This window comes from Colius striatus, chromosome 5 (assembly GCF_028858725.1).
Source record: "Colius striatus isolate bColStr4 chromosome 5, bColStr4.1.hap1, whole genome shotgun sequence".
Classification (NCBI taxonomy): Eukaryota; Metazoa; Chordata; class Aves; order Coliiformes; family Coliidae; genus Colius; species Colius striatus.
In genome coordinates, this window is record NC_084763.1 from 10,462,759 (window position 1) to 10,486,145 (window position 23,387).

Consider the following 23,387-nt stretch of genomic DNA (forward strand, 5'->3'; position numbering starts at 1 on the left):
TCTGCATTCAGCGTCTATTTTTGTGGGTGAGAAAATAGCAAGAGTTTTCCTTTCAATACAATTTGAAAACCTTGTGCTGACAGGCTGGACCATCACTGGAGGAGGCAGCAGGGAGATGTCCTGAGTCCTCTGCACGCAGTGCTGCACTTTGGGAGGGAAGGGACAGACACCTTCAGAAGCAGTGCTGGGAGAGATCAGCCCTCCACTTCCAGCTGGTACAATCAGCATCACACCCATGATTTACACTGGGTGAAGAGCCTGAGTCATTACAGAGCAGGTGTAGTTTTTGAGTTAGTCTAAACTCTCAATCTAAATGCCTCTGGGGTTCTGTTCTTGTTCTCCCACTGTGTAGCAGATTGCAAAAGTTTGCATTAGACAGGCATAATAAATACCAACTGTTAAAACGAGTAGTTCTTGTAAAGCCTTGGACTCCAAACATTTGTTTTATGACAGAAAGAGAGGCCAATGTGTGAGATTAATCACTGATTGTGCAAAACTGACAGCCAGCTTCCTTGCTGTATGGATGCAGTAGTACGCTGAGTAATTCTGTGCGAAGGAAAAGACCAACTGCAGTGTATTTCCACTTTGGTGCGTCAGACTGTAGAGTGACATAGTAAATACATACATTCACAGTCCAGCAAGCACAAGTTAAAAGTGCCTTAGTATAAACTACAAACTGATAGAAGGAATAATAATCTCGCAGTGGGCACTGGTATTACATGAAGAGCTGTAGGAGTTGTTGGTATTTGCATTAGTGATCAAGCAGAGGGTCGATGCTCAACCTTGACAAACAAACTCGTCAGCGACAGTAAAGGTTAGAGATGTGCATTCAGATGAGGCTGTTTCAGGTAATGAAACTCAGGATATGCCAAGTGAACTACTTAAAAGTCTTCCTGTGCACCAAACACTGCATATTCATTCTTTTTCCTCTTTCAATTACCTCTGGTGAAATGTACTAATATTTGCAGTGGATCTATTGTGCTAAAATGAGAAAGAAGATGAGTCTCATCCAAGGTTAAAGTAGTTGCAGGGAAGCTGTATTGTATCCAAAAGGGAATTCGGCAAGGAAACCAACACGTCTGCTCCACCAAGTAGAGAAACAATTTGAAGCGAATATTGTACTGGAATGTTCTCACTGGAGCTGGTGATGTGGCTAACAAGTGAAAAGCAGTATATGACTCAGTTCTGCACAGGGAACTTTTAGAGTCTGGAAAAAGCATTTCATATTCCCTTGTTTCATTAACAGGGATGAGAGAGGCTAAAAGTCTTGTGAATATGGCTTGGGAAACGTAGGAAGGGGAGGGCATGTTGAGTGGTACTTGGAGCTCTGTTTCAGATTCCTTGTCTGATTTAGCAAATCATTTAACACATTCAGAAAAAATTACTGCTCAAGGATGTCATTTAGTCCATGTGTCCCGAGTGATTACCTTTTCTTCTGGGTCAGCTTTAACTCTTTAAAAAGGAGGCTAACGATGCATCTCACAGGATTGTTATGATCATGTTAATGACAGTAAATCAAGCTGAACTTTTTAGATGAGACACATCTAGGAAGTGTGGCACTGTTGTTATGGCTGTTACTATTGCCTGTCAGATTATGCTATCAATAGTGCTGGGAATTTGACTATTTGGTCTAAAAAAAGTCAATGAAATGCTAAAAGCCTAATTCTTTACAAGGTCTTAGAATTTCATCAGGGGGCAATGTATTGTAGTAGCAGTGTACAGGGAACCATCCTGAATGGAAAAGTCTCCCACTAACTATATAGTAGAACAAAATGATACCACCTGTCTAATAGATCAGTGCAGCCACTGTATACATTTATCAGAGATAATGCAATCCAGCAGCAAAGCCTTAGGTCTTTGTTTTGCCAGTTGTTTTTCTCCTTTGCCCAAATACTCCTTAATCAAAGGCAAAAGAAACTGAAAGCGATTTTCTGAAAGGGCACCAAAGAGATTCTGATGTAATCATGTGCTCCATGGCATGCACAGACTTACAGGTAAATTAATCTCTCTGTGAGCTGAATCTCTTTGATGGAGAGACTTTCAAATGCACTTTCAAACTGTGCTGAAATAAGCAATATCCAAATAACAGTGCCAGATGTATTCAGATAACTGCTTGGGACAGGCAATACAGAGATGTTTGTGTTTTATGCTTTTCCAGAGGATTTCTAGAGGAGGATATGAGGAGGACTGAGTAGAGTTTCATTAGAAACTGTCCTGTTTCACTAGGAAAAAAAAAAAAAGATTACAAGTATTTGATTAAATACTTAAACAGGTTCTGAAACCTGTTGAACCTTGTGAGGTTCAACAAGGACAAGTGCAGAGTCCTGCATCTGGGAAGGAACAACCCCCTGCACCAGTACAGGCTGGGGGTCGAACTGCTGAAGAGCAGCTCTGCAGAGAGAGACCTGGGAGTCCTGATTGATAATAAACTAACCATGAGCCAGCAATGTGCCCTCATGGCCAAGAAGGCCAATGGCATCCTGGGATGCATCAAGAAGAGTGTGGGCAGCAGGTCAAGGGAGGTTCTGCTCCCCCTCTACTCTGCCCTGGTGAGGCCTCATCTGGAGTCCTGTGTCCAGTTCTGGGCTCCTCAGCTCAAGAGGGACAGAGAACTGCTGGAGAGGGTACAGTGCAGGGCCACCAAGATGATCAGGGGACTGGAGCAGCTTCCTTATGAGGAAAGGCTGCAGGAACTGGGGCTGTTTAGTCTGGAGAAGAGGAGACTGAGGGGGGATCTTATTAACATTTATAAATATCTAAATGGTGGGTGTCAGGAGGTTGGGGCATCCCTTTCTTCTGTAGTAGCTATCAACAGGACAAGGGGTAATGGGATGAAGCTGGAACATGAAAAGTTCCACTTAAACGTAAGAAAAAACTATTTTACTGTGAGATGAGGGAGCCCTGGCACAGGCTGCCCAGAGGGGTTGTGGAGTCTCCTTCCTTGGAGGTCTTCAAGACCCACCTGGACATGTTCCTATGTGACCTGATCTAGGTGAACCTGGTTCTGCAGGGGGGTTGGACTAGATGATCTCTAAAGGTCCCTTCCAACCCCCACCATTCTATGAAATGCATATTTTTTTTTTAGATATGAGGTATCTATCCATACATAAGGCTGTGCTTTTCATTGCAAGCCTTTTGGGAGAAAGGGGCTTTTAAAAAGCATTACTCTTTTGTGTTTGGAGCATTTTCTTCTCATACCACATGTACAACATTGTTGTTTTCCTGAACAAATAGGTACTGAAAAAGCTAGTGAGCAAGGGTGATCAGAGCGGTATACAGCAAAGAAACCTAACGGGATCTCCTGATCTAAGCATGCTGAATTCTATTATGTGATCCCCTTGATGCCAAGGGTTGAATTTCCACTGGTCAGAGAGATGTGGATTTCACTTTGTGTAGGACTGAATGATACTTCCAGTGGAGCCGGTAAGAAATACTGCTCTGGTGCACCTCACCTTGCAGCCTTTCAGCTAAGCAAAGCTGCACTGCTTGGAGGAAATGAAGCTGTCTGAACTGATACCTTTCTTTTTCTTTCCCAGATTACCTGCTCCTTGGACAAGAGGGAGAAAGGCAGCATTTGATACTTTTCTTTTTCTTTTTTTTCCAGATACAGAAGAGTAAAAATATATTTAAAAAAGACACTGCAAATTTATTTCATCATTTTAGCTGAGCTTCTTCATTCCTGTTCTCCTCCTCCTTCTGCAAAGACCAGTTTCTGGGGAAGGCATTAAACAACTTTCAAAACACTCCTCCTCCCACTGGCTACTTCACAGCTAATGACTCTGGGTTCTATGGTGGGGGCCTTGGGTTTTTGGGTCAGTTTTATTTTTGTTTGTTTCTTTGTTTGTGTATGTGTGCATTTTCTGTTCTTTTGGGTATTTTTTTTTCAACAACAAGCAAATGGTGATTTCCTGATGCAAATGGTTCCATTTTTCTGGACAGGTCAAGCAAATAGATGAGAGTCACCTTCAAAAGCCAGTATTGCCCTTTGCTATGCCTCAGATTGTGAAACAAACATTAGAATAATATAAAATAATGTGTATTTAAAAAATCTCAACAACAAAAGAAAAAAATCCATGATAATACTTCACTTTTTTTCTTTTCTCTGGTTGCTGGTAGGAAGAATTTGCCATCAGTTTTACACTTGCCATAGAAGATCTTATTAACAAGAATGGTGAATTTGTAGAGTCATTTCACTATTTGTTTAGGATTTAATATTTTTTCTCACAGGATGCAATGACAGCAAAATCTTTTTCTTTCTGTACAGCAGGCAGACTCATTCAACCCTTGGTTTTGTTCTGTTTTTGCTATTAGTATTAGGAAAGGAATAATCAATCAAAGTGATATTCCCTTGAAGTAAATTTTGTTGTCAGTCTGAGACCATGCACTATTGTGCTGATTGACGTGCCTGCCTTAACCTGAGATTACAGCTAATGAGCTGTTTTCCCCACGTTTGTTCATGGACTACTACTAACAGCTCTTTGTCTGACCTGGAGATCTAAGAGAAGGGCAACAGGGAATCACACGGATCGATTCTTACTTTCATCTCAATGTGATCTTTCTTTCATCACTGAACGGACAGGCCAAAGAAAAGGAAAAGCATTGCTGGAGAAGTACGGATAGACAAAAGCAAAATGAAAAAGTGTGTTCTAAATTCACTGCTGGAGTTGGTGGATAAAAAACTGTCTCATCCAGTGGAGTTAGACACATGGAAAGTAGCCATCATTGTGGCCCATTTTCAAGAAGAAATGTTAAAATGCTGACTCGCTCAGGCCTCGATTCAGGAAGGTATCGTTGCGTGACAAACATCAAATGTGTCTGTAAGTGCTTTTCTGGCTTGGGATCTTGGTAGGGATCCAGTTAATTATAAGTGATTTTACCTATCTGTGTGGAAATCAAGACATACGCATACAACTGGTTTTTGCCTGGCTCCGTTTTGTTCAGGACGGGGTCTCGCTGTGTTAGTCGTGTATGTATTTTACAAGGACTCAGACTGCTGTTGTGGCTCTTTGCTGTATAGAGAATGTGTAAAACCTTGGCTTAGGAAGGTAAATCTTTGGTGTTTCCTTTTAATGTTCAAAAGCACAGGACTTTACCACCAGCCTATAGTAGAGCTTGGATCTCTGTTCCTGCTTAAACTGTGCATGTATAGGGATGAGCTTCCTATGACACTAGCAAAAATCACAGCAGTGAGCTCAGCCTAAATCCACATTTAAACGTGAATTCCTTCTCACTCAGGCGTGTTTGTATCTGGGATTTTGATTATTGAGGCTAGAGATGTTTTGAGTTCTTTTTTTTGGCCACCAGAGTTTGCATATGTTCAAAGTCAGAGATTTAGATTAGGTTCATGCTGTGAAAAGGTTGCACTTCAATCACATGTTTTCAGAATGAAGAAGTACAGAAATAACTCTTGCAGTTCTTAGAACTCACAGTTGGCTTCACTGAACCAGCTCGTTTAAATAAAATAAGGGCACATGGTGTTCCCATTTGTGAGCTCCTGGTTCAGTGGTGACTCTGGGGTAGGTTTTCTGAGGAAAGCAGGGTGCTGGGAGGACAGTGACCCTACAGTCAGCACCAGGCACACCCCTTGTTGTGTGATGAGCAGAGGGCTATGGCACCACATAATACTTTCCCACCTCCCCATTGCCCCCTCCATCAGCATTCAGCCCTGATAAGAGTGGTAGAATATGACTTCCAGCCCTGGCCAGGCTCGGTGGAGGCACGGTGATGAGATATCAATAACGCAGAGCTAAATACCATCGCAGTGACTCAGTCCCTGCTTAGTCAGACTTCTCCCTGGAGGCAGGGGGAACAATCTCTCACTGGGTGTTTGGTCAGAGGTGCAGGGTGATTTAGTCAATATATTTTAAGTTTCCCTTACCTAATGTACAGTGACTAAAGATGCCTTAGATTATGCACAGTAGAAGAATAATTTTTAAGCCCTAAATCTTTGTCTCCATCCATTTCTGATATTTTCTTTCTTTCTGGGAGTGACTTCTTTCAGACAGCAAAGCCAGACTGCTTGGTTTATGGCTGGTCAGTTCTTGTTTCTCATGCACTGGCACAAAGGTGTGGCATCAGTCTGGGAAAGGCTTTTCCTGCGTTGTTAGGGTTATTCACCACTGGCAGGACCTAACAAGGGAGGTAGTGGAGTTGCTGTCCCTTAGGGACTGCAGATCAGAGCTGCAATTCTAGAAGGGAACCAGAGTCAAAGGTGCTGATCTCACCACACAGGTATGCAGCAAAATGTTTTGCAGTATAGAGACAGTCAGAGCTAGCTCTAACATTCTCCTGCTCTTGTAAAATCATTTGAATAAGTTACAGTGGATTACTAGCATTTTTTAGAATTATTATCAAGTAAAAAACCAAAACCAACAAAACCATAAAATCTACTAGCTTGGAAATATATAAAGTGAAATCTAGAAATCAAATCTTAGAAAGAGTCCAGGCCAGATGAAAGCATCTGTCGTGGGGTCTTGTCCCAGGATCACACCTACATTCCCTTACTCTGCCCTCCCACCTCCCTGGAACACTCTGCAGCATTGTGCTAGTGCATTATGAGCCAAGGAACGGTATGTTTAGGCACCTCCCAGTTAAACTAGAGATCAGGCACTGTGCAATTGTGTGAAAACAAAAATAAAAACAATTAAAATAAAATTACAAAACCGCTTTCTCTTGTTTTGTTCCACAAAAGGAAACAAACAGACAAAAAGTTGAGAAGGAATAGATGTTCATCAGCTAATGGCCTATGTTTAAAAACAAGTGAGAAAGGATTTCTGGTTTTATACCCTTACCTAACAATCTCCAGATGTATAGCCATTATATTTTTAGATGCTTTTCTTTCCCATCCTCAGTAAAACTACAGAGGCAACAATGAAGCCAGAAATTCTGCAAATATAGGCCCATATTGTTGACCTTACGCTGAAATTGTTCAGAGTTGTTTGGGAGTGCCCAGCGGCAGGCACAAAATGCTCTCCTAGTGCCAGCGTGCTGCTTGCAGAGAGTGGCTCAGGCTGTGTGGTGGGGACAGTGCTCCAGTCTCCTGCCTCTGCACGTGCTCTCAGGAAGCTCTGCCTTGCTGGAAGAGTACCAGGCATCTTCTGCTTCCCAGAAACTGTTGTGTAACTTGAGAATGAGAACCTAGGCCTTTTACCCTCATAAAACAGGGAGAGATACCATTGCAAGTATCCCTGTCAGTGTTCTTTCCTGTAGCTGAGACTGGTGTTCAGGGAATTAGCAGACCTCTGACTCGTGGTGACGTAGTGCTTGAACTCCTGGGCACATTGTAGTTAAAAACAAAGAAAAGCAAGCAATATGTTTCTATAGAATCATAGAATCAGAATGGTTTAGGTTGGGAGAGACCTTTAGAAGTCAATCTAGTCCAACGCCTCCTATAATGAGCAGGGACACCTTCAGCTAGGTCAGGGTACTCAGAGCCCTGTCCAACCTGACCTTGAATGTTCCCAGGGATGAGGTGTTCACAACCTCTCTGGGCAACCTGGGCCAGTATTTCATCACCTATGTTCTGTGCTGTTCACTACTTCAATGGCTCCAAGTGTGACAGTTCTCTGGGCTGCACTCAGTTAGTGATTTGTGTTTCTGACAACATGCAAGAAGCGTTCACATATGTGAAAGAAGGGTTTTGTTTAACTTTTTAAGGATGTAGAAGCCTGTGATGCACCCTATCAAAATACTGAAGTCAACCAGCTTTCCTGACAAATTGACATCATTTTGTTTTTTCAAAGTTACGTAGTCACATTTTTATGTTTGATCATTAAAACATGATGAATGTGGCCAATATTGTCCACGTTAGATAAAAAAATAGGTGCCAGAAGCCAGCCTTTTATTGATGATGGTCAAATAGGTGGCAGATTAAAAACAGAAATGTCACCACTTCAGACTTAAAACATATTTTGGAGAAGTCACTCTGGGCAGACAGGTGTTTGTCTAAAAGTGCAGCCTTTTGTATAACTCCAGCTGGTGTCAACATGCTAAGTATTAATACTGTAGGACGTTTAGCATTCAGAATGAATCTGGAGTTTGACAGCCTGGCTCCTGATGGGTGACTAGAGAAGGGAAGTTCCTTTTTTCTCAGTGTTTCTTTTTCCAAGTGTGAATTTTGTGATTGGAGAGAAACCTTCCAAAATGTAGCTGATTGTGAAAGAGAAGAATGGTACGTGGATGTGTTTTTGCAAGCAACCCTTTGAATATGCAAATGTTTGCATATGCACTTACAAAGTTTTACCAGCTCATCCTGGAAGCAGAAATGCTTCAAACTAGATAGCTGATAGTGTTGTGCTGCTTTGTAACAGAAAGTCTGTGACCTCACCTAGCTAAAGGCAAATCCTTCCCCTGTTAGCCCTTGCAGATTCTACAGTGGGTCCCAAAAGTGGCTTTTAATTAAAGGACAATATTCCATTAAAATTAGAAATTATGGAACCTGACAGGAACAGTACTTTTTTTGCTTCAACTAGAATAAACTAGTCAATCTTCAGGAACTCATGAAATGGTCTTAAATATTTCTTATTGTCTCCTTTTTCCACACGCTTCATTTATAATAATGACACTCATCATCCCTCTGATGATCTATACCGTATGTTAGCCATTTATACTCAGCAAATGACAGCATAACCAAGTCTTTTACTCTTTTTAATCCATCACTTCACCCAATAATTAAACCCAACAGAGCCATCCTGTGCTTTCACATGTGCTGATCCAGTGCCAATCTCAGAGCTGTGCTGGTGCAGTGTCTGAACATCAGCACTGAAAAGCATGAGCCCTGTGGCACTGACTTCATGTAAATCACTCCAGGGAGTGGGCATCAGTGCTCGCCAGGTAGAAAGGAGGGGGAAAAAAAAAAGCATGCTTTTGCATTTGAAGACATGGATTCAGCGCTCTCGGAAGGGGGTACAGAGATTTTTCCCATTTATGTTCCCCAAAACGTGAGCATGTCTGCTCTATTCTTGGTCCACTGTCAGGTGTGCATACCAGTGTGGTGCTCCCTCTGCTTCCACAGGCAGACAAGTGTTGTGATCCCAGACAGGCCTTTCCTAGACTGGTTAGTGTGATGAAGGCAGGAACAGGGCAGGTGACCGCTGCCAATGTCATTATTTTCTGTTAAAACACATTTCCACTTGCTGAGACTGCCCTCTCCTTGCTGCAATGTCCCTTTTGATCTGCAGCAAGCACAGAGGGTTCTGATCTGTACCCAGCCAGGAGTGGGACACGTGCCTCATTTGAGGCATCAGCTCTCCCTGCTCTGATGATTTGACCACCAGGTAGAAGTAGATGGAGCTACCTCCAGGCAAGCTGACTGAGGACCTGAAGCTCAATTTTGGCAAATTAATTTACCCTCACACCTAAGCACACGACAGCACTCATGAGCCTAACAGCACACTCTCGGCACGCTATGTTCTTTCAGTCTCTTCCAAGTGCAGATGTATGGGCTGCTGTGTGCTGCTCACACCCTGGGACTAGAAGCTATCCAGTGGTAGGAGGAATATCTGTAATCCCGTCGTCTCTGCCGGTGGTCGTAGGAGTACATCTATCAAACAAAATCACGACCATGGGAGTTTTCTAGTGATAAAACCTAGCAGTAGAATGAGAGAGTGAGCATTTTCCTTTTCTTCTTGCTTGGATGATATTTTTATACACTTTTATATACAGTTTTTTTAAATATTTGCTATTTTTATTGTCGGGTTCTGGTTGGGTTTTTACCAGACCTTCTGGTTGTGTACAGGCCCAGATTCTTACAGGAATTATTCCCTTCCCTTTTCCCCTCCCCTTTCTTCCCCGATAGACAAAAGCCATTGCATTTGCAACATCAGCTTAGAGCGAAATAACACCTAGGGCCTGATCACTCTTTTAGTTGCACTGAAATCAAAGGAAGTTGCATGCAAAGTCCTGTTGGTCCCACCTCAGCGTCTGGGGCCACGAAACACGGCCGGCTAATGACGTGCAGTGCGGTCTGTGTGAAGCCAAGGCATCAGGCTGGCACTGTCTTCCTTTGCTGTGGTAGGAGCTGCTTCTACCACTATGTGTTTAAATAAGGCTATCTGTATCTCTCCATTCCTTCTGCTGATCCTACTTCTGGTGGGCACTTCAGTCCAAGTCATACCCTAGCTCACTGACTACCTTCAGCAGGGAGGACGGGTGGACATTGTGGCTTATCTGTGACAGCAGCATCACTGCTCTTGTGGTTAGCCCTGCAAGTGACAGGTCCTAAACTAAGTTAATAAATGTTAAACCTATTGGTAGGAAGGATAAGGGGAAATTAACCAAATTCAAGGATCTTGGTCTTGTAAAATAACCTTTTCTCGGCTGGCATTCTGCAGGGAATTCTGTGTATGAAGTTGAACATAAACTTTAGAATGTGTTTATATTAGCAGAACGGGTAATGGAGACGTCTGTCTTGAACTGAACTAAAATAAACCATAAGCACCTGTTCTCTAACATTTTTCAAGGAAGAAAGAGGCAGTTTGTCACGCTATTTTGCACGAGGGAATAGAAAACAAGTTAAAATACATGCTGAAAGCAAAACTCAACGCAAGTTTGCTCCGGGGACTGGGTGGGTAGGGTAATGAAAAAATAACTATTTAGTTTGTTAAGACTCATACAGAAGAAAGAAAAAAGCAAAACCGAAATGAATGATGCCATCTATTGCCAAGTATTCTCAACTGTTCTGAGAATGGTTTTAAACAATATGTATTTATTGTTAGTTCCTTATTTGAAAGAAGAGGCTTGTGGTCTCTAAATGTATACAACATTTTTCCACATTCCAGTTCTTCTGTAACTGAGTCCATGTATGTTCATCCTATATTACTAAATAAAAACAATGAGGTCTCTGCTCCATTTGAATTAAAGTTGCAGAAGAGTTTGTTTTGTTCTGGTGCTTTCTACATCTGATCCAGGTGTTTGCTTTCGAGCATCCATCTCCCCATAGAGTACTAGTGATAACTTTTTTGAGCGCAGAAACATTGTTTGGACAGCAGACGTTTCTCACCACTTGCCTCTGTGAGAAGGAGGTAGTGGTATTACCTAATTTCCAAAGACAGGGAAATGGAGGAAGAGATTTCAAATAGGTTATTTAAGGACCCTGAGGTAAATCTGGGGATTAGAGACGTCAACCTCACCTTTTCTCCTTTTCTCTTTTGACTGAAATTGTAGCTCATAAGAGCATCTAAACAAGCAACAGCACACCCTGGTGTTTCCCACTTGCTTGTTTGATTTTTTTTCCCCATGTACCACTTGGATTAGGAGTATCAATCCCATGGAGTGGGTGTCCTGTGCTCCAGTATTGCTCATAGACCTCCTTTCACAGCATTTCAGCTACATCTTTGCATAGCACCTTCTACAAAGTACCCTATTGCACAGGTAGACTTGGGTGGTGCCTGTGCAGTACTCATCGCACCACACAGGTAATGACCAGGATTTTCTTGTTTTATTGCCAGTTTTTCTCTTTGATAGTTAACTTAAAAAAGGAAAAAAACCATGATAAAGAGTGGTAAAGAGCAAGTGTTTCTCTCTAAGGAGGATATAAAGTTCAAAGATGTTCAATACAAGCGTGAAGGCTTTGTGCATTCCCTTTTGCCTGAAATTCCAGTTTGATTCACTCCTTTCCTCTCTGGGAGATTCACTGGGATTGATTTCCTGAAGAACACTCAATGTGCTTGCCACTGTACCTGCTTATGCCTTACCAGCTTGGTTTCAGTCTGTATGTACCTCCAAGTCCAGAGCAAGTAGAGATGAAGCCAAGCTTCCAATTTCTGTTAGATGTTGAGGGTGCTGATGTCGCCGACTGTGATCTTCAGATACTGACTGACACATAAGAAGGGAGAAAAGACAGTTTGGAAAAAGCATCTAATGATTTGGGTGACTCACCTCTGCTTGCAAATACAGTATCAGAGCCTTTCTTCTGGTACATGTAGCCAGTGACATAAATGTCCGGAGCCGTTCCCAAAGCGATGCCAGTCACATACTGAAGTGTCACAGAAGCAAGGTAAGTACTGTGGAACTGCCTTCAGAGCTGGGCCAGGACAGAAAACTGGCAATTGTCACTTTTGTAAGGACACTGAGGTAGGTGAAGGGAAAGCTATCTGAGATCTGGGGACAGTTCAGAGGTCCAAAAAATTTTTTCGAGGAACGTAGACCTTCCAGAATCAATAACCCAAACCCAGTAAGTGATAAAATGAAGACAGGAAGAAAGTTTGGTAGTGACTCCTTTAGATGGAAAAGTCCCCAGAATTGAAGCTGTTTTCCCAGTTAGCCTTACCTAAACCCACAGATCAGCAACGGCAGGAAGAAGAGCACAAGCACTTTGTAATGGTGTCAAGAGCTACAAAAAGCGTTTTCGTGGCAGGTGGGACCACTGTTCATCCATCTCTGCTCAAATGACTTTTTCTTTTTAAAGGTGCATTGCAGCATTCAGCTGATCTCCCAGGCTCAAGTTTCTTGGCGAACCACCTCACGCTGCCAGGTCAGTCACCACTGCCCTGCTCTTGTTTGCTTCTGTGTGCAGCGGTAGCAGTAGGCACTCAGTGCCCACTGTGTGAGAGATGCACTGAAACAGGGGACTGCTTTTCCAGGTATGGTGTGACTTTTACACATCTTGTTTAAAAAGGTAAGCCCATTCACTGGGGTTAAACAAAAGAATTGTTGTTTTTACTGGTCTTTACCTCATTTCAGGTATTTTTTGGAACAAATACCTGCTGTTCTGTGGCTTGCAGTGCAGGCTTCACAAATTAATTTGGGTCCTTATCACATGGCTTTTTTTATGCCTTTCCCATCTACTAAACCCTGGTATCTCTATTTCACAAATAAACGTGTTTTTTTTAATCTGATCATCTCTATTCCACACAACTATCAGAAGAAAGGAAAGGTAATAGGAAGCAGCTCTACAGCAACTTATTGTGAACAAGATACCATCTTCCACGTGCACATGCAAGGGCATTCGTGTATGTGTAACTCACAGTAGGTGAAAGAATAAGCCTGCATGAAGAAAACAAAAATCACCAAAAAAAAAGAAAACAAACTTCAAGCAAAGTACTTAAAAGCTTTTGCTAGAGATATTTTCATCGGTGGCTGCTGTGCCAGCAGATGAGGTATGGTGTGGCTCTATATATAGATGGCAATGCACAGTAGCATATTTCTGTGCTGTTTCAGTTCTCCAAGCTGTTCACGGCATGATGCTCTTTCGCAGCCGTCACCTCAGCAGATTGTTTCCCCAGGCACAGCTGCAGCCACTGCTTGGGTGTAAGGAAGGAAAAGAGTGAGCAGGGATGTGAGAGAGTTCAAAACTCTATATTCATGTGGTGAAACAATGTATTCCAACAATTATTGTCCTGCTCAAGAACAAGAACGGACAATCACTGAAAGTAAAATGCTCACGTGAGGACTTTCAGGTGTCCAACCCAGGACGTTGTCTCTGTCCAACCCAGATAGAAAGCACAAAATGGGAAATACCATAAATAGGTCCTTTTAACCTGTAACTCATCATTGGCAGTGACAATAAGTATTAACAGTATATATTGCCTGTTGCTTATAGAGTCCCAGCAATTGTTTGTGCTTTATATTTGTATTCAAAGGGGAAACTACTAGCTGCTTTGAATGTTTTCACCGAAGGTTTTCTTCCAGGTGTCATTTAGAGTTCTTGCTCTTTGGAGAGATTTTGGAAAGGTCTTACTTTTTGGAGAAGAAAAGATGTTTTCCTTTAAGGGAAGATTTTGGAATGAGACGTTCATGTCACACTACAGCCTTAACTCTCATCTAACATAAACAAGCCTCATTTCAAAACTAGCTCCCATTTTATACATTTTGCCATGTTTGCATTGGTCCCTTATTTTTAACAAACAATCCTTACATGGGGTTTTTCATCCTTTTCTCCAACACTATAGACGCCATCTCTAACCAAACGACCTGCCAGTGAGTACATGCAAACAAATCCCTCCACCCTTCTCCTGTGTGGTCTTTGTTCTGAGCCTGCAGAGCACCATTGTAATAAGAAAGCAGAGAATGTTAAGTGTGGAATTAGAAAAGTTTGGTGTAGTCTACCAGCTACAGTCCCTTTATTGTGGTTGACTTGCTAAATGACCTTGCTCAAATCCTCATGTGCCCCGGTTGCCCCATCTGTTTGGGAATGACATAATTTAATCCCTTTCAAAACTATCTAGGGATCTGTTAACTGTTACAATGTGAAAAACAGCAGCAGGGGGGATCTGTCTTCGAGAGAGGGAAGTGATTGTCCCAATAATGTCTCTTTTTAGCACTTAGGGAAATAAATTACCTATGTTTTGACTCTCTGTTAGACACCTTCCACCTCAGTGTATGCTTTGGCATCGATTGGTTTAGGGACCCTGTGGGTTTTCTCTATTTGTCTGTTTAAAGCTGGTGCCTTCATACCCATGCCCCATTCCCATGACTCACAGAGCAAACTGTTTACTCTGGTATGGTTTGCAAATCAGCCCTTCCTGTGCAGCTATTTACAGCATGTTATGGGGAGTAGTTAATAGTGCAATATTTTGCATGTATATAGCCCAGTGATGCATTTTGATTACAGCCATTATGATGGTGCTGTTTCTTTATGCTTTATATAGTTCATGTTTTGGGAAGTGGCTGCTTTTGCTGGGAGCAGCCACTAATTAATGTGTAGTTAAGAAACAATCTACTGTAAACACACACACAATTTTCTAATTGAGAAAATGTTATTGTCTTACTGCTTTTTCTGTGATTGCCTCCAACATCTGCCTTGTGTCAGAAATAGTGTGACCAGCAGGACTAAAGATGTGATTGTTACCCTGTACTTGGCTCTCATGAGGCTGCAACTCAAATACTGTGTTCAGTTCTGGGCCCCTCACTACAGGAAGGACGTTGAGGTGCTGGAGTGTGTCCAGAGATGGACAACAGAGCTGGGGAAGGGTCTGGAGAACAGGTCTGATGGGGGGCAGCTGAGGGAGCTGGGGATGTTTAGCCTGGAGAAGAGGAGAGTGAGAGGAGATATGATCACTCTCTACAACTACCTGAAAGAGTTGTAGTGAGGTGGGAGTCAATCTCTTCTCTCTAGTAATGAGTGATAGGATAAGAGGAAATTACCTCAAGTTGCACCAGAGGAGGTTTAGAATGGACATTAGGAAGAACTTTTTCACCAAGAGGGTTGTTAAGCATGGTGGAGTCACCATCCCTGGAGATATTCAAAAGACGCATAGATGAGGTGCTGAGGGATATGATTTAGTTTAGTGATGGGCTTGGTAGTGTGAGGTTAGTGGTTGGACTTGATCTTAAAGGTCTTTTCCAACTGTTATGAGAACAGGCACGTGTGTGCACGATCCCATCTGTCTCTTTGTTGGAAGGTTGGTCAGCCCTCCTCATGGCTGACCTGTGAATCTGTGCCTTGTCAATGGAAATGGCAGGGCACTGCCCACCGCTCAGGGGCAGATGAGAAAGCTGAGTGGCATGTATGGATTTTCCCTATTCCAGTTTCCTGTTTTCTTTCCCTGCCACCTTTTCCTTTCCCTCCTGTACTGAGTGCCATCCAGGAGTGACCATCCAAATCACATTTGCAGCTGCAGCTGCTCAGCTGACAGTGTTCTTAATTTTTATCTGAGGCAAATTGTTTCCCAGCAGGTGTTCATGAGTAAAAAACGTGCTGTTTGTTCAGTGACTCTAACAATGACATTAAAGAAAATGACACTTTGGTGGCTTTTTTGAAGGAATATGCCTTTTGAATCAACAGAAATGTTTATATCCCTCCAATTTAAAGTGCTTGAAAAGGACTGCATGCTCAGTTTTCTGGTTAGAGTGGAACTGCTACGTACCAAGAATGTTTGTTGCTATTAACGTCTCTTAGTAGTTTGAAATACTCAAGATGACTATATGATGCTTTTGTCAGTAAGCATTATTAGCAATAATTTCCTTCTTAGTGAAATGGGGCAAAAATATTGCAAATAAGTATATTTATAGGGAAGTCAGTAGAACCAGGAAAATCCCAGCTACAGCTTTGATTATAACTTACAATAATTGTTGGGGACTGCAGGGATGCATACCCTGGCTTCAAGCTCACATAAAATGTTGATCGTGCTCGATTAACTGAGGGCAGAATACTCAATAAATGGTTTTCTCCTGTTCAAGGTATCCTTGAGATTGAAGCTCTTGGCGTTGTCTGGACTGTTAGTTCCAGTGATAATCCACAAAATAACCGAGTTTTGGTGGTATTTCTTGTTGACCTTACCTGATGGCTGCATGGCACATCGTAGGATCGGTTTAAAGGGCAGAACTTGTGTCAGTCTTTGGTACTCCTGTGATTTCTTGACTCATGGATGAATGGTTTAAACTGTGGCAAATCTGACATGGCTGTTCACCTACCCTTCTGTATATATGCCGCCACTTCCAAACTAGTCTCTTGTGCTTTAGCAGTGTCTGCTTACAGGAGCATCCATCACTGCTAATACAAAATAATTGCTTCTGGTGTAGTGCCTGGAGCTATTAATCTAATTGGACTTGTGTGGAGTGTAGTAGGCTGCTCTTGTGTTGCTTGAGGGGGAGGCAAGAGGGATAGGAAAATGAACAATTCTTGTTCCTTCTTATAAGCATTGTACAAGTTGTATTGTTCTTTGAAACCTGCCAGCTGGTCTACTGTAAACATTTTTTACAGATATCCTCAAATCCTGCCCCACTTTGACACAATATCTGTAGTTAAAGCTGAGGTGCATCAAATCCAACCTACAGGGTTTTACCAATAACTTGGAAGCAGATTACAAGCTTTACACACTCTTCTGCTTAGCAGAACTGTTTGAAAACACACTCCATGCATGAAGCTCCTGAGAATCCTAAGCTCTAGAAGCCCACAAAACCCCTGTGAGGTCAGTATTATCGTGCCCATTTTACACATGGAGGAACCGGGATTAGAATCCCCGTCACACAAGAAGTCAGTGAGAAATCTGAGAGCAGGACTCTAGAGTCATTAGAGAGAGTCTTCTCCCCATCACTTTGAGTCACTAAAGCCTAAAGAAATTAAATGTCATAGATCCCTTTTATCAAGTCCTATATGAAGATGATAAACAGCACTGTCAGTTTAAGGGGGATAAACCCCCTTAAACCTATTAACCAAGTCATTTCTGCTGGCAACAACTCCAGTAAAATTCCAGTTGATAAGAAACATTCCCCCATGCTGAGCAATGAAAAATCCAGTAACGGTTTGACTGAATCCATGCTGAGTACAGAAAATAGAATTAATCTGGAGAGTGAATGTGCTTCAAAGAACAGCAACTCACCTGTTTTGTTTTGGGTTTTTTTCCAAGCTTTTAACGAGTGTCAATTGAGCTCAGTTGAGAAGAGCAGAGAATATGACTATGCAGAAATCTGGATGTGTATTTCTAAAGTTTCTGAAATCCACACTTTTTTAATTTCCCAAGACATTTTAGAGTATGATTAATCACTCAAGGAGTTTAACAAGATGAGTGTGTGAATGTTCTTGCAGTTGATGTTAGCTAGTTCACACAGTGGAATCTTCTTTGCTTCTTAGGACTCATGCTGAGAGCAATGACTTTTCTTTGCAAGTGCTTCTCATGCTAATTATTGACTTAATACTTGGTTATTTTGCAAGTAATAACTAACCATAAGACAAATACATTTTGGTCATGGTCAGGTTTAATTTTTCATTCTACCTGTGTAAAGATTTAAGAAAGCAAGACATAGATTTAAAGAAATAGGGTCAGGAAGTTGAGAATAGTCAGATTTATATGTAGCCCCTCAGAAAGCCCTTCAGATCCATGGGGGAAACATGATCTCAATCAGGATCTATTATCTTAAAATTACCTTGTTCAAAGATATTTTGAAAACAGTGAGATGTTCCGCTTTCTACATGTAGATAGGTAATTATAAAGTTGCTTCTTTGTCATACTTTTGGCACTGTTTTGGCACTAACCTTGAGAACGTTCCTTGGGATTCACCTGTGTTGGTGTAGTCTTCTGGGATGTCTGAATAATTTTGAAGTGCTTCATTGCACAGATTTTAGTTCTGGAGATGTCTATAGAATCACAGAATGGTAGGGTTTGGAAGGGACCTTTAGAGATCAACCAGTCCAACCCCCCTGCAGAAGCAGGTTCACCTAGATCAGGTGGCACAGGAACATGTCTAGGCAGGTCTTGAAGACCTCCAAGGAAGGAGACTCCACACTCTCGCTGGGCAGCACCGTGTTTCATTCTCAAGGTTTATATATCTATATTTATGATTTATATTTTCTCTCTTTTTTTTTTTTTTTCCCCTGAACCTTTTCCTAACCCTCAGTAACTACCCAGTAACCCAAAAGTGTCCTGCCTCTCAGGCTGAGAAATCCTCCTCTGCACAGACAGGCTGTGCTGAATGGGATGGATGTAGCTTCTGAGGAATTCATTTCTCATCCACCAGCGAGTGAATGCCAGGCATGGTAACCATTGTTGTTCTTCCTTTGTCACCACCAGCCATCAAACCTCAGCTGCCTTACCTCAGGAGGCCCCCTCACACCTCAGGAGACTATTTCCCAGCATTCCACAAGAAATCAGAGGAGCATCCAGTGAGATGCAAGCTGCTTGACCAGAGGGGAAGAATGAAGAAGATCCAACATATTTCCCAGAGCTGGAACAGGAAATAGAAGAGATAAAGAGGCATCTTCTGGAACGATGCTCCTTACAGGTGGACGAAGGACCTTGTGTAACCATGACATAAGCCCTACTGGGTTGAACAGCAGCTGTAGTTCTAGATAAAAGCAAGTACATGGTCTAGCTGAGCAATATAATGGACGTTTTGTTAGAAATCTTCTCAGTAGCCTCCGTATTATTGCAGCATATGCCCACTTAGTGCTAAAATATCAGGCAGTTACCTTAAAAGAAGTAATTGTATACCACTATCTCCTATCAGATTAAGGAAGCCAATGCTTTCCTAGATGATTACACTCTTTATGGTGTTCTCAGTGTGACCTTCTGCCTGCCACAGGTAAGATGACTCCTTTTCAGACAGCACAGGAAAGATTTTTCTTGCCTATCTGTACTGAGAATAAATGACCTCCTGTCATAGTGTGATAGGTACTCTAGGAGGTGAAGGTAGGAGGCTGGAGTACAAACAATCCTCTCACTTCACTCATTGGAAAAAGAAGATGCTGCTCTTCTGTATATAATTTGAGGGTTTTTGTAATGTCTTTTTGAAGGGAGAGGATGAGAACTGCACACAGAACTCAAGATTCAGGTATGCCAGAAGTGTATAAAAAATACCCATTCTGTTTCATCTTCCATGCTTTTCTGAAGAGTTTTTAAAGTTGTACTTTCCCTTTTCAACCTCCTTGAACACTGACTAGTAGTTTATGTAGAATTATCTATAATAAATTCAAAGTAATTTGTGGTCCAAATGTGTGGAGTTGGGAAGTTGAGGCTGCCTCTCTCTATAGGCATTGTTCTCCACTTAACAACACTGAATGGGTGGTTTGCCAATTACACTGAAGTAAGCTGCTGCTCCTGCTTGTTTCTTTCTCTTTTTTTTAAAGCTTACAGCATTCATTGCTGCTCCCTGCTTGTTTTCTTCTTCCGTCAACACCGTTTCCAGATCACATCTTCTGGATATGCATGTTGGATAGCAGAGAGGACAACCCTCCTTTACTATGAATGCTTGACCATTCCATCCCACTCTTTTTTTCCCCCTCTTTTTTCTCATTATTCTCAGTTATTTTACCCACTTTATGGTCACCTGTTACTATCTTGTTTCAATCCATGAAAGCTCAGTAACTTTTAACAGTCGTTGGAGCAGGACCTTGTCAAAACTGAGAGCTGCAAACCATTGTTTGCTCCAAGGGAGCCTCAAAAATTTGTGAAACAAAATTTCTTCTATAAGAACTAGGCTGACTCCACTCTGCTACCTACTAATTCCATTTTTTGTATTTTCTAAAAGTTCACTCTTTCTGTGAGTTTGCCTTCTGTTACACACTACAGGTTTGTACCTAGGTCCAACACTGAAACTTTACCAGCTGGTGTATGTGGCACCACTGTGTGAATCATAGCTGGTATGTGCATGAAAGGAGTGTTTGGCCCATGCTGTGGATGCCCCTCAGCCCCTTAGAGAGGATCATTGCAATTCCAGGTGCACTTGCCCTGAAGTCTGGCACCTTTCTAGTGTTTTGCTGTGCATCTCCACTGCATATCCTCCGACGTCACCTTGTTTCAGTTGTTTCTGTCTGTTTTACCCTGTGCTTCATGTTTGTGGTTTTGACCTTAGCCACCATCAGAACTTGTGACTCCAGCAGCCCAGCTGGGTCACTGCTTAAACCAAAAGCAAAGAGGAATGCACTCTAAAGGCTCCAGTCTTTAGAACAGTGATTTATCTCTGGGAATTCTCCAGGAACTGTGTTTTGTGTGTAGAATACCTTGAAATGTTTGATGCAAACAGGCTGTATAGAAATGCAAAATTATACTATCCTTCCAAACACATTTTCTATCTGTGTCTTTTCCTTCCTGCTAGGACACTGTTGTCTTTACCTAACAGAGTTCTACCTGTGTGTTCTCTGGACAGGCAGGCAGCACTGGGTCACTTGTAGATACCAAAAGGGGAACTGCTTTTCTTTTTGCCTTTTGTTGCTGCCAGCAGTTTATTTGGTTTATTGGTTTTGTGTCAGTAGCATCCCACAAAAAGGATGATTTTTGTCCTTGCTCTGCTGGTCCATGCTCTCTCCTTTGGCATGAAACAGGGATAAGTTGCCATCTGGAGTTTACGGCTGTATAGTCACAGGGAGATGAAATGACCTACCTCAGGTATCATGGGGAATATGTATAGCTCCTACAGATTCAATGTAGTTATGGTCAGGTTCCTCTCTGCTCTCACTTTTCTCCAGCCAAATCCATGTTGTGCCAAGTTGCTGTCTATTAGAGAACTCTCTAGAAACTGTCTGTTTACTCCAGTGATTTAGAGAGGTTTTCTTTTCAATTTTTCCTGGAGTTGGAGAAAGTGAAAAGTGCTGACAAATACTCATTGGTACTGAGAAGATATCACAGGATGTCCCTTCTCTGTTCCAAGGCCTGAGGCTTTTGACCTAAATGAAGTAGTGCAAAGTGGGACCTTGTAAATACTCGGTGCTTCACAAAAATTATTCCTAAACAAAGCTAGTTGTGTTGTTGGCATCCAGCCTGGTGAGCTGAGCTGTGTGCTGGAGTGGATGGGCTCATCCTCTCAGTCCAACCCTGACATCTAGTGTACACCAAAGGGAAATTTCCTTTGTGTGTATGAAGCTCAAAATTGAGATCTGTGTCATTTGGGGGAGGCCTGACTTTGCAATGCACTCGACCTTTTTCTGCACTGATGATTTCTGAGATAACCACTTGCTGCCAGCATAGAGCTAAGCCTGAGTAATCTGTCCCTCGTGGAAAGTCTTATGATCTCAGATTTACAATGCCATTTAGACTTGTTATGAATTACTCATTGCAGCCGTCAACACTTGCAAATTTAGCCTTTTTTACTGTTTAGTCCATTTGTGATCTGTCTTTGCTCTAATCCCTGGATCGCTTTGCAACAGCAAGAAAGTTTGGTGCTGTTTTTTCAGAGGGAGTTAGTTTTGGGTTTTTTTTAGAGAAGGATTAAAGTCTGAATTGAAAATCTGAATGTTAAAATCCACTGTGAGTCAGGCAAAGATTGAATTTTGAGTATTCATTCCTTATATTTTGTGTATTTCTACATCTAACCAGAAAATGATTGGAAAAGAAGATTGGCTTCAATGTCCTGACGGGCAATGCAGAAGCCAGAGTAGAGATGGAGGAGGAAGGAGGACTTGTGGCTCAACAACTTAAATGTGCCTTCCTCATTCTGTAGGACATGAGGTTGACAGTTGGGTTTGTAAAGCAAATTTGTTTCTGGGTCAGCCGTGGCCCAATGTCCTTTCTCCTTCTTGTTGAGGTCTGTTGTTCACTTATGTTGCTCGGGTACCTGACCACCATGAGTCCTTCTGGGCGGTCCATCACTATCCTTTTCCATGTACTCCTCCCTTTATCTCAAACTTTTCTCCTGAGCTTTCCTGGACCTGCTAAACATCACTGCACAGCCCCCTTGGTATGGATCCTGGGCTGTAGTCACAAAATCACTGAGGCTGGGCAACGCCTCTGGAATTGTCCAAATTGGGTCCACTGGAGCAGGTTACTCAGACTCCAGTTTGGTTTTTAAAATGTCCAAGGAGGGAGACTCCACAACCTCTCTGGGCCATCTGTGCCAGTGCTTAGTAGTAAAAACTTGTTTTCTTACTTATAAGTGGCATTTTATGTACTTCAGTTTGTGCCAACTGGCTCTGACAGTGGGTACCAGTGAGAAGAGCCTGGCTCCCTCTTCTTTACTTCCTCCCACCAGACATTTATGTACATTTCTACAATCTCTTTAAGCTTTCTCTTCTCCATGCTAAACAGATACAGAAAACCAAACATGGGACAGGTATAACTTTATCTCATATCCTAAGACCACCTGTCTCAGACCTAAAACCTACTTTGAAGGCTGGATAAAACTTGACGGCTTGGAAAAATCCAAAGGTCATAATGCGACTCGCAGTTATAAACACACAGTTCACGTTTCACAGGATCTTTGTGTCTGTAAGAATAAGCACAAATACTCCATCAAGAGCAGTTCTTTTATTTCTGGAATGTTACTAATTTTTCTGCTCCTTGTCAGTCTGTCCAGTCTATGTCTTTTCAGGATTCTTCAGGATGTCGGGCATAAGGATGGGTTAAGCTTCCCCTCACAGTTCCTGGGTTTGACAGGTTCATTCCTCTCACAAGACCAGAAGCCAGTATCATGGAGTAGAAACTGGCTTTTAATGTTCACTCTTTGTATTTCTAGAGCTACGTTTCTAGAATATTGGTATTTCTGTTTGCACCACCTTGCTCAGAGACCCCCATGACTGTTTTGGGGATGTAAGGAACAGAAAAATACACATTTATGAACTTATCTAAATACAAGTGAGAAGCCAAAAATTTCTAATGTGCTCCACTGATGTGCACTCTTGATTTTTACTTGAAGATGCAATTGTTGGGCAGTCTCTGTGCATACAAGAATGCTGTAAGTTCACATATACTAAATGTAAGCTCAAAAGGCAGGAATAGCATAGGGCACGCAGGAAGATCATCTGTTATGATGTCTAAACACATCTGTTCATTTAAGTTGTCAAAGCAAGATACAGTTATAATTTTATTAACCAGTATGACAAAATTTCAGCCAGGCAAAATGTCAGGGTAGATGTTGCTGAACTCAATGCTTGCACACACTGCTTTGTCTGTGAATATAGTGTGAGTTAGCCATGACATCATGAATGTGCTTTGGATTTCCTTCTGCTGAGGTTCAGCTGGGCAAATCACTTAACCCATGGACTTCATGTTTAGCACTACAAAAAAGCTCATTACATC

At 42.0% G+C, this 23,387-nt stretch overlaps 1 protein-coding gene across 3 annotated transcripts in view; it reads left to right on the top strand.

Annotated features, from left to right (window-relative positions):
• The window catches only part of PDE1C (phosphodiesterase 1C), a 190,010-nt gene extending 171,118 nt beyond the window's left edge, over nt 1-18,892 (top strand). For 2 of the 3 annotated variants that reach the window (XM_061996471.1, XM_061996472.1), the window contains 2 exons: nt 12,407-12,472; nt 18,450-18,892. In XM_061996471.1, coding sequence (XP_061852455.1) covers nt 12,407-12,472; nt 18,450-18,619 — 236 coding nt within the window. In that variant the 3' untranslated portion in view covers nt 18,620-18,892. Of the gene's footprint in view, nt 1-3,604; nt 10,833-12,406; nt 12,473-18,449 lie in introns of those variants that run through there. The other variant, XM_061996473.1, reaches the window with a different exon arrangement.
• The last annotated feature ends 4,495 nt before the right edge of the window (nt 18,893-23,387 follow it).